Source organism: Mastigoproctus giganteus, chromosome 9, assembly GCF_048544385.1.
Source record: "Mastigoproctus giganteus isolate SK-2022 chromosome 9, ASM4854438v1, whole genome shotgun sequence".
Taxonomy (NCBI): domain Eukaryota; kingdom Metazoa; phylum Arthropoda; class Arachnida; order Uropygi; family Thelyphonidae; genus Mastigoproctus; species Mastigoproctus giganteus.
Window position 1 is genome coordinate 132,015,690 of NC_143583.1, and position 15,301 is coordinate 132,030,990.

The window sequence follows — 15,301 nt, forward strand, 5'->3', positions numbered from 1 at the left end:
ACTTATTCTAATAGAAGTTGTGCAAGAATCACCTTCACCTCTGCCTGCGGCTACTTTTAACCTTTTAGTCTGTGAATTCCCCCAAGCTAGCAGTTTCCGACCCACATAACACTGCCTCAATAGCATCAGCAAATATTCTTGCACTCTTTCTATTTAAGTGTATCCCATCCCTGTAGAAGCAGTCTCTCCTGTTAACAAGCACAGACCTCGCTGAAAAAAATTCTACCCCTTGAGCCTTGCACATTCCCTTCGAGGGGCGAATTGATTGACAAGGCTCTCATCATGTATTCCCTCCTATCGTGTCTGGGCAGAATTGCAGACACTTTCAAATTTAGACATTTCTTTTTATGTCTAGGAATAGATTTTGTAACAGACATCAGTGAAATTACAAACTAAACTCATATTAAAAAATATACAGTAGTGCTTAAAAAATTGCATCACCTCATTTTTTAGGCTGTTTGTCCTTATACTAGCAGCTAATCTTTTAGAAATAGCTGAAAGAACAAAAATAAGTAATAACAGTACACACATGAAACTATTAATTGCAGAAAAATTTACTTTTATGCCTTGTGAGTATGGATAAAAGTACCCAAAATAACAGCACGTTACGTATGGTTCATATAATAACAAAAATTCTAAGAAAGCAGTGATTTTTTCATTACTTTGCTCATACTAGGATGACAGGCAGCTATATAACCAAAAAACACAACAAAATGCATGCTAATATTTATTTCATTGGCCCACTCCTTTCTTTGATGATTGCTGCATATCGGTGTGGCATTGACTGGATAAGGTTTGGAATGTATTCCTGGAAAATCTCATGGTGCCAAACATGGATTAATGGGTAGCTTTCTTAAGTGTTTTTGGTTTCTTTTGCATTATGAAACACCCATTTTGTTCCAATAATTTTCAAATGAATTGAGCTGTGACTGTTACCAGGCCATGTTATTGTGCAAACTGATTTATTCTGCAGCCATTTTTCCACCCGTGGACAGTAAAGACAGTGAAATAAATTACTTTTATTTAAACAAGAGCAGAATGTTTCATAATTTAAAACTTTTGCTAATTTTATGAAGTAGTACTTATGGTTTTGGCTCTATGGCATGAAGGAGAGTCATTTTGAAAATAGCAATTGGCAACATCCCCATAGTGATCTCTAATTGTGGGAAGTAATTTTGTCTCAAGAATGTCCCTGTACACCTCAGCATTCACTGTACCCTTCACAAATTCAAGACAACCAACTCCTCTATGTGAAATACAGCCCCATATCATTTGCGATGTAGAATGTTTCACTGTGGAGACGATACAGTCATGATGAAATTCTTCTTCTTCTTTGTCTAATAGTCTGCTAGCTCTCTGAACTGTGCAAGTTGAATTTTGATTCATCAGGGAAAACACATTTCCACTGATCCTCAGACCAACTAGCATACTCTTTTGCCTACTTTAGATGCCGGGCTTTCATTTTTTGAGTGAAAAGTAGCTTGGGCAACATGCTACTAATGCAATGAGAAAAGGCATCTATATACTGTAGCAGTATCTGACTTTACTCTTATATCCTCCCCCTATGCTGTTTTGAGATCTAACAGTGAAGATCTGTTTTGAACACACAGACAGACCATAAATCTGTCCTGCTCTGCAGAAGATATTTGTGGATGTCCACTTTCTTTCTGTTTAGACTGCCAGTTTCTGATATTTTTCGTAATAAACGTGCTACCGTTGACTGATTGAATCCTTTTAGCTATTTCAAGCATAAAATTTCTCTCTGAATTCAATGTAGCAGCAACACTTTTCCTATGTGGTGTTAATTTTGAAAACTTAGCCATTACAATAGCACCGAATACTGGCCTTGTGGCATATGAACTGCATTTATACTGCTGCTAGAGTGATGTAATCATGTATGGCACATGACATCGCCTAAAACAGCTTTCTAGAGATGAATGATGCAATAGGGTAATGCTATTACAAAACATATACAGTATGATATATTGACAAATTTCACTGAAATTTGGTGAATTTTGCAAATGATGCAATTTTTTTGAGCACTACTATACATAGTTATCTATGTAACCTACACTGCAAAAATATAAACATGTAATATAAAATAAGTAAATACATGTATTTCTGCAATTATTTGATTTTCATTCTTGTATAAAATTAAATCTTTAGCACATTATTTGCTATTTTTCAACGTAGTAACTAAAGTTATCCAAACTTGAATAAACTTAGTTCACCTCTAAATTGTTATAATTTGAATTTTTTTCCCACTAAAACCAACTGTAATAAATTTTGACATCAAAGTTTCCATACAAAATTATGTAGAAATAAGCTTTAACTTACATGGTGGTGCAGGACTACTAATTTCATTGGAATAAGATGATGGAATAGATTCAATACTTTGATTTCCTCCTAATCCATGGCTGCTTTCAGAGGGTAATCCAGATTCCGATTCACTTTCATCTAAGAACAGATTTTAACAAACATCAGTCTGAAATTACAAACTAAACTCTTATTAAAAGAGATATACATAGTTATCTGAGTTAACTTATGTTGCAAAAATATAAATGTATGATACAATATAAATAATATTTCTACAACAATTCAATTTTCATTCTTGTACAATAAAATCTTTAAAACAGTTTTGTTATTTGAATAACAAATAACAAAACTGTTATTTGTTATTCACATGAACATCTGTTATTTGAATAACAGATGTTCACGTGAAATTTGGCACACTATAAATGGCATCAAATAATTTATTACCATAGTCAGCTTGAAATTCAAAAGAATTTTTTTTAAATGTCCAATTTTTGGATAGCCAATTCTGAAACACTGTACTTGTACATGAGAAACATAAGCAGTTTACTCTGCCCTAGTGTAATGATGTAAAATGATTAAAGTAGCAGAAGCTTTTTTCCTTTCTTCAGAAAAACTGATGTAGACTCTGTTTTATTTGACATGTGGACCGAAATTTTATTCTCTTTTTTACAAAGGTTAAAAAACATGCTTATATTCTGCCGCAATGTGAGTATTTTTAAAATTTATTATTTTATTTTTTATAAAGGTTAAAAATATATTTACTCTTGTTATTATTTGGTTTTTTTAGGAGCATTAGCAACTAAGGCCATATTGCTCCGGGATATGTGGTGGTCATTCCCTGACCTTTCCGCATCCTCCATATTTGATGGTGACGGGCTCGAACCCCGGTCTAATCAAGAAGCGTGTGCTACGCAAAAAAAAAATATATATTTACATTCTGCATTATTGTGAATACTGAAAGAATCCTCTGAAGTCAGGTATAGCATACAAGGTGTGATCAAAAAGTGCAGGGACTGAATCTGTATCCTGAAATTGTGGTGTTTACAAAGTTTCAACTTGTTGCAAACATGTCTGACAATTTATCTAGACAGAGAAATTTTACTGAGCAGTGAATTTGCATCAAGTTTTGTTTCAAATTAGGGAAAAGTGTAACAGAAAACACAAAATATTAAAAACAGCTTTTGGAGAAGATGCCATACATCATTCACAGTTTTTTCACTGGTTTATAAAGTTTAAAGAGGGTCACTTGTCTGTTGATGATGATCCTTGCTCTGGCTGCCCTTTAACTTAAAAAACTAATGATTCAATATTGCTCATGTTCATAATATGATCAAGAGTGATCGATATTTAACTACTTGCAAATTAGCTAGTAAAACTGGTACTTCTTATGGGAGATGTCAATCAATTTTAACACGACTTAGGAATGTAATGCGTTTTCAGTAAAGTGCCCCACATCCTCATTGATGATCAAGTGTCAAGTGTGTTAGTTGTCTGACAGCACCAGGGGTTTCTCCCATCTCCGCATTGTGTGACACAGAACTTCATGGAGGCCAGAGATTTAAAAAAAGTGTGTGGGGAGTGGTTTGTTATGTAGTGTTATGTTCTGTTGTTTCTCTAACCATTTAGCTGTTGGGCCCCTACTGGGACCCACTGTTGCCCACACTTTGCCACGAGGAGGTAGGTCAGACACCCAGTAGATTAGTTAAGTACTCTGGCAGGCCCTGCAGCCTAATTTCCGAGGATTTCAGTGGAAAGGCCTATATATATATAAAAAAGGGGATGAACACTAGAATTTGGAAAGGCTGAAAGAGGTTTAAGAGAAAGCGGCTGAATTTTTTTAGACATTGATTAGAATTTGGCAGCATTGTTAGGAGTGTACTCGGTTGGTTTACTTAGTGTGGGGAAGAAGACTGAAGACTGGGGGAAAACAGATAAAAGGATAGAGACGATAGAGTAGGCATCCCCAAAGAGGTCAGTGGAGATAAGCCCCACCAGGCAAAGTATGGGGGCAGCAGGGGGAGACAGAGACCCGTCCCCCCTGCTTTAGGATGGAGTTTTAAAAGGAACTGGGTTTGAGTACCCGATTCAGACTGCCAAATGGCGTGTCGTATGTCTCTGTCGGTGATTCTTGTCAGGTCCATGTAAGTATGAAAGTCAAACTGCTCATCCTGCTCCGGGAGTGGAATATATTACTGGCCGTGGGGAACCCACCAGGCAAAGGGGGGGAGGGGGGAAGAAATATCCCCCCTCACCTGGTGGGGGTGGGAGAGAGACATTTACTTCATTCATAATCCACATTCTCACTCTACTTGTATTCTATTTTTATACTTTTTTCTTAAATTTTATAATTTTTTTTTGTTAGGTTATATATATATATTTTTTTTTTTTTTCACTCCCTCATTCATCTGTTTTCTCACACACCAAGAGTAGATGCAATAATGTAATTAAGTTAAATACTAATGCATAATAATTAAGCTAAATAAGTAAGAATATAAAAGATTAAAACTAGTGTTAGTGTGTACTTAACTGTAACATTTATGGTTTGTGTTCTTTTTCTCACACACTTACACTCTCATTCATCCTTCTGGCTTTCATGTAAGTGTTGAATCCAGTAGGAAGGTCAAACTGTCCATCCTACTCCGGGAGTGGAATATATTACTGGCTGTGGGGAACCCACCAGGCAAATGGGGGGAGAGAAATCTCCCCCCTCACCTGGTGGGAGAGAGAGACATTTACTTCATTCATAATTTCATTTGTTTGATTCTTGCTTTCTGCACTGTACTCTCTAGGCACCTCAACTTACTGTTGTCCTTCAGTTGTGGTGCAGATATAGCCACAAGTTTTTTGCAGGACAGGAGAGAATGCAGTGATAGTGTTTGTGTTGTTAGTATATATAAAGTAATGTAAGTTATTATTAACTTTGTATTCTTTTGGCCGATTACATTTGCTCTTCCACTCATTCACTCTCTTTCTCTTTCCCTCATGCTGGGTCACTCTTTCTTTCACCAAAACTGACATTTATTCCCTTTTACCATAATTCCTAATTCACTTTTTCACTCAGTGCCCAGCCTATTCTTTCATTCTACATTGCATCCCTTGCTACTAGCTTACTGATAGTTTTCAGCTAATCTGCTTCACTGGCTGCCTGTACATCTCCCCCCCACATGGTTACTTAATTGGTGTGGGCCCCCAAGTTCCTACACATGGCAGGGTAACTCCTGGGGGGGGGGGTACCCAAGTCAATCCGGTTTTGTCATGTCAGGTTTCTGTCAGGGTGCAAAATATGGCTATCCTGATAGTTTTTAAGTCTGGACGTGGTGGGAGATGGTGGTAGTTTTAACTATTGATTATTGTTTAATTGCTGGGGAGCTGAATTGCCATTCTTTGGATATTCGAAGTTCTGAGCATTTCGAATAATTTATGTGTGAGGGTTGTAAAGGCTTTATAATTTTCCTCTTCTATAGTGAACAGATGTTCTCCTCCCCTGGGAAGGGGGCCAATCTGTGCTATTAGCAGTGTTCTGAGGATGTCATGAATTATACATTCATATAGAATGTGTGCCCAGTCTTCACTCTCACCACAGGTGCAGTTTGGGTCATCAATCGGCCCCTCGTTGACTGAAAGTTCTCTCATGTCGGGATCTTCATTAACATTCTGTGCTAACCCACACTTTGTTTCTTTCATTATTACTGGTGGCAATTCATGGGAGTGGCTATGACACCTGGAAAAAAACAGGCCCAAAAAGCAAGACAATATCGATCATTCTTATATTTTTGACTCATTATGCACTGTTCATTATGAATTTGTCCTGTGTAGTCAAACTGCAAACCAGGAATACTACAAAACAGTTCTATGGTGATTTCACAATGTTGTTTGGAAAAAATTGATGAAAAACTGGGCTTCAGGAATGGTCATTTGCATCATGACTACACCCTTACACACTTGGTGCTTTCTATTCAAGAATTCTTGCAAAGCACTCCATCACTGTAGTCTCCTATCCACCACACTCACCAGATTTAGCTCTGTGATTTTTTCTTGTTTAGTAAGCTTAAAACCTTTGTGGAAAGGTCACAGATCTACAAAAACTGAGAAAATTATTCAGAATGCAACACAGGAACTATTAGCAATCCCAAAAGAAGCCTATCAGGAATGCTTCCATAAGAGGAGTTGGAATTGGTGTTACTGTGTCAGTTAAAAAAGACCTTGAAACTACTTTCAAGGAGGTCTGTCTGATATAGTAAGTAAGCTTCATCATTTCCCAAATATTAGTTCAGTCTGAAATTTTTGATCACACCCTGCACATTAAAAATTTTCTAATTCACTAACAGTACTATTGAAGTAATAAATTGAATACTGAAGGTTGTATTAAAAAATATAATTTATTATAATAAATTACATATATACATCAAAAGCATAAATACTATTTAAAATAAAATACACTGCTAAAACTGATAAAAAACAAAAACATGTAAAATATAAGGTACCTTTTGATGGGCAGATGCTGTGTCTTTCTCACCCACATTCTTAAGTAACATCCTGCAAATCACAAAATTGCTGAACTAGGTCAATACACGATGAGATAATGTAATCCTCAGTAAGCATAAATTAATGATGACGATGCATCAATCAAACAAGTATTGCTGTTCATATAGTTGAAGCTCCTCCACCGCTTTAAACCAGTGTTTCAAATCCTTCTGCAGTAACAAAACCTTGATGATGGAGTTAGTTCTAACCACTTACTAACCCCTCCATCTCTAGTGATTATGCTGGTCATTGTATAATCTGTGATGCAAACATTATGGGGGTCAGTCTGACCCACCTGTCAATAACACATGCCTATGGCAGAGTCTAAAAATTTCACTGTATATATTGACACAGCACTAAACAGCTGGTCATCCAGTTCTTCACATCATCCTTGCCAGTAAGACTGATATCGCTGCTGACAGTATGACACACTCTCTCTCTCTCTCAACATTTAACAACTGTAACCAAAGATCCTTATTTAAAAATGCTATAGCGTAACAAGATATAGCAAGTGTTGTCAAATAAGTTCTTTCTAATCAAGTTAAGAAAGATTGATTTCCATAGGTGCTAGTGCTACCTCAGAGGTGAGAAGAATTGGCATTTTTACATTTTTGTGCAAATTGCTTATACAGGAAATCATTGTTAGAAAGCAGTTGGTGGTCACAGTAATAGACAAGATTTTGGTATGAAACCTTACTGACACAAAGTCACTTAGCTGTCATAGAGCATCATAATATATCAATATATTAGGCTTTGCTTTTACCGTGATATATTACTGTACTTTATATAGAAAATAGTGTTAGTGTATGCATTATGTAAAGAAAAACAATATGTTCCTTGCATTCTTTGGCTATTCTAACGCTAAATATAGTATACTGTAACAAAGATGCAAAAAAAAAAAAAAAAATTTTGGCACAGATCCTGCAATTATATCCAAGGGAAAATTGTTCTGGATTTGTGAACTTTCATTGTAGTAGCTTAATTCTTGTTATTTGCATAATTTCTGCACTATTTTGTATACTTATTTCCATAATTTTCTTATGTTATTTTCTACAATATTTTGTAAACTAACTTCTTATTTTTTGCAAAGCAAATTCTTGTAAGATATTTCCTTTATTTGTGTTGTATAAGTTTAAATTCTAGTTTCAGTAGTAGCTTCATTTTTGTTTTCTGCTTAAATTTTGTAATTCTAAGAACAACCAGAATTACATATCAATTAAACTGAATAAGAATAATTCAAAGATAAAAAAATAGAAATCTTTATTGCAGCATTACATAAATACTATTACAATTAATTCCCCACATCATATGCTAGGGGCTTGACATCAATAACAACAGAGCAATATAAAGAAAGGCAGCATTTCAGAATAAAAATTAACTTGAAATATCAAACTAAACTAAGGATGAATATTACAAAAATAATTAATTATATAAATAGAGATAAATAAAAGATACTAAAAGAATAAATAAATGATAGAAATATTTGCTAAAAATAAGAGAAATCTCATTGGAGAAACAATTCCTAATATAGATTTTTGGTTTATGACCTATCCTTTGCCAAGTTAGTATTAACAGTTCAGAACAAACAGTTCTGTGTTCTAATGTCATTTGGTATTCACACCAGTATAGAGTATATACTTTAGTTATTTGTAAAACTTTGGCTGAAACCACAAAAAAAAAAAAAAAAAAAAAAAAAAAAAAACCACTAATTTAAGGCTTTTCACTTTAAATACATGGGAATGTCACTGTAAGTTTCATGAATTTAATGAAATCAATAAAATGCCAAACCTAATTACATAATTCACTTAATTATATAAAACAAGAATTTTAAATAAATTACCAGGTACATCCTCATCAGCCAAAGGTATGTTATTTAGTTCTTCTTGCAGTCGAGAGATATTTGTAACATTCACTGCCATGCTTAGCTTAAATGCAGTTCAATGATCAACAGCACAAGTCCTACCTGTAATAATGCAGTGAAAGTAAATATATACACATATTAAATAAGTTTTAGCCATTTCTAGATTTTTAATTTAGAACCTTATCACAGTTTTGAAACATTGTGGTATATAATAAAGTATCAAACAGTTTTGTAAGTAGTAGTAGTAGTAGTAGTGGCACATGATGCAAGAAAGCAAGTGTAGGAGCTTATGCAGCATCAGCCAAAAAAAAAACACACCATTCCCTCCAAATGCCTGTCCAGTTCCTCCTTAAATTTATTTAACCTATCAACTTCCACAACGACAGATGGAAGTTTGTTCCAGCAATTAACCACCCGCTGGCTAAAGGCAAATTTCCGCACATCTATTCTACATCTGTCCTTTCTTAATTTGAATTTATGTCCCCGTAGGTTGGTAATCTGAACAAGTGGAAGGATCCCATCAGAATTCAGCGTGCTCAACCCATTCAAGGCCTTATAGACCTCAATCAGATCACCGCGCAGGTGCCTAGCCACCAGCCACTGCAATTTGCAGAACTTAAGCCTCTCTTGGTAAGAGAATCCCTTCATTCCCCTCACCAATCGTGTTGCTCTTCTCTGTACACGCTCAAGCAAATCTACATCCTTCCTAAAATGAGGCCTCCAGACCTGTACGCAGTACTCAAGGCGTGGCCTGACCATTGCCTTATACAGAGGGACAATCACCTCCTTTTCCCTGCTAGCAAAATTCCTATATATCATTGACAAAACCCCATGACCCGCCCTAGCAGCCTGTCTGCACTGCTCAGAAAACTTCATATCTGACTGCACAATTACTCCCAGGTCTTTTTCATTTTCTACCACCTTAAGTGTAGTACCACACAGTTGGTACGTTTCTCTGGGGTTACTTCTACCCATATGCAGTACTTTGCATTTGTCAAGGTTGAACATCAGTTGCCACTTCTTAGCCCATCTGCCCAAATTATCTAGATCCTGTTGCAGTAGCACACTGCCATTACTGTCATTAACAACCCTGCCAACCTTTGTGTCATCTGCAAACTTCGACATTAAGCCTGATATACCTTCATCAATATCATTGAAATATACACAAAACAACAGTGGACCCAACACCGAACCCTGTGGGACTCCACTAATAACATTAGTCCACGCAGAGCAGCACCCATTGATTACCACCCTCTGTCTTCTCCCACTTAACCATCCTTTTATCCATTGTAGCAAGTTACCCTTAATACCATTCTGCTCCAATTTGTACAGTAGTCTTCCATGCGCAACAGTGTCAAAAGCTTTCCTGAAATCCAAGTATATGATATCAAAATTATTTTTTGCATCCAGTTCCTTTGTGACCACATCATAATAACCAATCAAATTTGTCAGACAAGACTTTCCCTTAACAAACCCATGCTGTGTTTGAATTATTGCTGCAGTCTTGTCTAGATGATCCTGCAATGCATCTTTAACCGGCGACTCCATTATTTTACCCGGAACAGAAGTTAAACTAACTGGTCTGTAATTACACACGTTTTACAGTGTGAAAAGTCACACTGTAAAACGTAACATACAAAACTGTTTATTATTTTTATTATGTGCCACAGCATTTACTACTTATTATGAAAGCTTCTTGAATATATAATAATATATAATAATATACAATTGAATTTTTTATTTGTTTACTACTATTCTATGACTAGAGAAATGACAATAAATGTGGGACCAAATGTTTGTTTGTTTGTTTGCAGGCTTTATGGTGCAAGGGCACCATAAATGCACCTAACTATGGTGATGATGTGACCAAATGGAATGCTTAAACCTAAAGACTGAGTCAAATCCAGAAAAATTGTTGTAGGGTTTTAGGCACATTAGTGACTTAGACCATATTGTATTGTACTAACTGATGATGTTACCAACTGCAAATTCAAAATGGGAAGCATTTAAAGAATTAATCTTGGAAGCTATTAGGCTTTTCATACCAACTAAGAAATATTGTTCAAGGTTTAGGCCTAATTGGATGTCAGATGAACTATTTAACCCCAGGGGATCACATCTGGTGAGTATGGGCTTGGCAAACCCAGTGTCCTGAGCTGGATATCATCTTTCTTCTCTTTCTTGGTGATTCCTTTCTACTTCTGACACACCCTCTCTCTCTCTCAGGGAATTTTTTTTTTGGCTGGTGCAGCATAAGCCTCAGGCTCCGTTGCACAGTATGGCTAAAAATAATAATAATAATAAGAAGAAATTTATTATAGTTACACACAGAGCGTACAAATAAAGAAGAAATATATAAGCTTTCGGCTATATGGTAGCCTTCATCAGAATTAAAAATACATGAATGGCAGTTGGAATAGAGATGTGCACTGCCAGGTGCGTGAGACGCGAGGTTTAATTGTTTGTTGACGTTTGTGGCTGTGACGCATGATTCAACAAACAATTAAACCTCGCGTCTCACGCACCTGGCAGTGCACATCTCTGTTCCAACTGCCATTCATGTATTTTTAATTCTGATGAAGGCTACCATATAGCCGAAAGCTTATATATTTCTTCTTTATTTGTACGCTCTGTGTGTAACTATAATAAATTTCTTAATGAATCCAGAGCGCGTAGGCCTGTTCCATTATAATAATAATAATACATGTGGCAGAGAAAAAAAATGCACGAGATACATATAAATTAAAACAGGTGACACGGAAGCCTATGATAGACATAAGCTGGTCTGTAACCAAGTCACAAAGGAGGTTAGCCAGGCAAAGGCAGATTACGAGAAATCTTTGGCAAAGGAGGCAAAGAAAAACAGCAAAGAGTTCTTTACTTGTGTAAACTCTACAAGGAAGGGGATGAATCAGATTGGTCCACTTGATATCGATGCTTCAACAATTAATGCTCCTGCTCAGGTAGCTAACAAACTAAATGAGTATTATGCATTTACATTCTCAAATGAGGAGTTATTCAGGAAGGGGAATGCCAGAGGTAAATTAAACTCTGGCAGTGAGATAGATGACTTTGTAATAACTGAGAGCAAAGTGAAGGAGAAATTGTTGAAGATAAACATATGAAAGGCACCTGAGATGGATGGGATCTATCCAGTTATATTAAAGGAGGCAGCAAAGGAAATAAGAAAACCCTTAGTCATAATTATGAGAGCTTCCTTGGCCTAAGGGGAGGTACCCATGGACTGGAGATGTGCAAATGTGAGCCCAATTCACAAAGGAGGATCAAAAAGTGACACAAGTAATTACAGAACTGTTAGTTCAACTTCTGTTCCAGGGAAATTAATGGAGACACTGGTTAAAGAAGCGCTGCAGGATCATCTATAGAAGACTTCAGTTATAACTTGGACGCAGCATGGGTTTGTTAAGGGGAAGTCTTGTCTGACCAATCTGATTGGATACTATGATGTGGCCACAAAGGAACTGATGGAACAAGTTGCCTTCACATGTAGTTGTGGCTGAGTTTGAATAAATTTAAAGGTCAACTATGTAGTTACCTATGTGAGGAGGGAAGTAAATAATTTGTATTTTCTTATCTATTCTTTTTTTTTTTTTTTCCCCTGACCAGTGCAGCAAAAGTTTGTGGCTTGTATGCATTATACGGCTATTACTATTAGCAAAAAACCTTAATTTACCCATTCCTTCCAATATTTTGTCCAAGCATTCGTTAAATTTATTCAAGCTACCCACCCCCAACAACACTAGATGGAAGTTTATTCCAACATTTGATTACTCTTTGGAATGCAAAATTTTGAATAACATATATTCTGCAGCCATCCTTTTCCAGTTTAAATTTATGCCTCCATGTCTGTTTCATTACAAAAAGAATGAAGCTGCCATCGACATTTAGTTTACGTAGCCCTTTTAAAGCCTTATACATCAATTAAGGCCCCTTAGGCACCTGCAAATGCCTAATTTTCAGAGGCTACAATTTACAGAACCTGTCTTTTTTTTGTAAAAATATCCTTTAGTAGTAGTATTAGCAATGGCCACATGTTCAAAGGAAGCCTATGGCTTATGTCACAGAGTAATAAGATATCTTACTTACTATTTGGTGTGGCTTATGCTGCACCAAAAAAAAAAAATAAATAATAAATAATAAAATAAAAAATAATAATAAAAATAAAATAATAATAAGAAGAAAATTTTTAAAAAAAATAAATAATTAATAAGAGAAAAGGAAATAGACAACCTATGTATTACCCTCCTCCCATAGGTAATTATCCAGCTGACCATTGAATTTCCCCAAAACTGTCAGCAACTACCACTGATGTAGGTAACTTATTAGTGTAATTTATAACTTGCTGTCTAAAATAAACCTTCCTGCAATCCAGTCTAAACATCTCCCCCCCCCCCGTAACTTGAAATTATGGTCCCTAGTTCTAGAATCATTTATAACCGTGAAAATTTCATCATCATTCATTTTACTTGGTGCCCCCCAAATAACCTTGTTGCTTGTTTCTGCACCCTTTCCAACAGATCCATGTCCTTCCTAAAATGAGGTTTCCAAACTGTATGCAGTATTCCAGATGTGGCCTAACCACTGCCTTATACAATAGGATAAACATTGGATATACCTATCTGTACATCACTGACAGAATCACAAGTTATTCTAGTAGCTTGTTTGCACTGCAGAGATAATTTTGGGTCTGACAGTTCCTCTAGATCTTTTTCACACTCCAGTGTGGTACTACCCAAATAGCATTATTCTAGGATTACTGCTATCCAAATGCAGAACCTTGCATTTATCACTGTTAAACATCAACTGTTATTTTACAGCCCAATTGCTAATTTATCTAGATCTTCTTGAAGTAGCATACCCCTGATAACTATCATTAACCACGTTTGTATCTTCAGCAAGCTTAAAAATCAAACTTGAAATACCTACATCACCGTTCGAATACCCTATTACTATTATCATTAGCTACATGGTGCAGGGAAGCCTGAGGCTTATGCTGCACCAGTCAAAAAAAAAAAAAAAAAAAAAAATTCTCGAGTTACCCTGAGAGAGAGAGAGAGAGAGTCAAAAGTCGAAGGGTCTTAATGAACATTCAAAACAGTAAGGGATCGTATAAGCAACCATATACGCCGGTAGTAAAATAATTCAAAGTAAAATATTACTTTGAAAACCAAAGGATTTCAAAGTAATATTTTCATTAATTTATTTTGATGAAAATTTGGTGAACAAAAAATTTATTCCCACATGCACCACCTTGAAAAATGTCCTGCCGGTGCCCATGGATCCAACGTCAACCACGATGGAACTCTACTCATTACTTTAGTCCATGAAGAGCAATGGCCACTTAATTGTCTCCTATCCTTTTTCTGTGGGGGATTGCTGGTTATAAAAGCCACTCGTTCCATTTTTTGGGGAGAATTTCTGATAAAAGGGCAATATAAACAAAACAGTCCATCCCCCACCGAATATACTGTATTTTTATCTTAATTTCGGTATTTTATACTTTTAAGTTAACACATAAAATCATTTATCATTCAGCCTTGGGGTATGCATAGGGTCCTGACCCACCCACCATTGATGCTTTCTGCATCAATGAACCTGCGGAAATTGGCTTTCAACGTTCGGCGACAAATTATTATTTTTATTATTTTTTATCGTATTTTTACAGTAACGAAAATTTAAAAATGCAGTTAAATATTTACGCGTAAATTATACTGTTTTACTTAAGGTGGCTATTAATAACTCAGTGAAAACTGTCCAAATAATACAGTAACTGAAAATATTTACCTAGGTACATTACATTCTCCAAATGTCAAAACACAACTATTCACAGAGTGGTACTCTATGCCGCTATTCATATCGATTAGGTCTGCGATGATCGATCAATGCAAAGGCACGAAAAGATGGAACGAAAATTTTCCTTTCCACTGTCTGTCCCATAGGGTGTTGTTCCCTTATTGAATTGGTGAGATCAGAGCTGCAGAGATACACCAAACGATCACCTTAGATTGTTTCATGATTATTTCTGGGAGTGCATTTTCCATGTAACAAAATGTCACAACAAAAATAATACGCCAAATCACGGTTTTAAGAGTCACCAAGGAGTCTGGATTCGATTTCCTCGTATACACAATATGCGCAGACGGAGGCGTTGAGAACCAGCACAGGCTCTGAGGAAATTGTCTCAATAGATCATCCCGCATTTCTCCAGTTCTGACTCCATTTCCAGGCCGAGCCAGTGTAGCTGTTCCTCCCCTCTGCTCGATTCCCTCGTATGCACAATGTGTGCAGACAGAGGCACCGAGAGCCAGCACAAACTCTGGGAAATTGTCTCACTGGGTTACTCCACATTTCTCCAGTTCTGGCTCCATTTCCCGGCCGAGCCAGGGTAGCTAATTCCTCCATTCTGCTCGATGCTTTTGCGTGCAGTTTACAGTCAAAAGTAAGTTGGGGTGCGGGAAGATTACACCGTGGACTCATTTTTGATGGTACCATTCTTTTACGTCTATTTTGACGTACGAATATTATTAAAATCCGTCTTATTTGAGTATCCGAATTCCAACGACGTTCTTTTAAAGCATT

At 36.3% G+C, this 15,301-nt stretch overlaps 1 protein-coding gene across 2 annotated transcripts in view; it reads right to left on the reverse strand.

Annotated features, from left to right (window-relative positions):
* LOC150080739 (short coiled-coil protein homolog) overlaps positions 1–14,945 on the reverse strand; it is a 44,204-nt gene extending 29,259 nt beyond the window's left edge. For both annotated transcript variants that reach the window (XM_090381369.1, XM_090381368.1), the window contains exons 1-3: positions 14,507–14,945; positions 8,681–8,803; positions 2,338–2,457 (exon numbers count right to left, since the gene is read on the reverse strand). In XM_090381369.1, coding sequence (XP_090237495.1) covers positions 2,338–2,457; positions 8,681–8,759 — 199 coding nt within the window. In that variant the 5' untranslated portion in view covers positions 8,760–8,803; positions 14,507–14,945. The remainder of the gene's footprint in view (positions 1–2,337; positions 2,458–8,680; positions 8,804–14,506) is intronic.
* Positions 14,946–15,301: the final 356 nt, after the last annotated feature.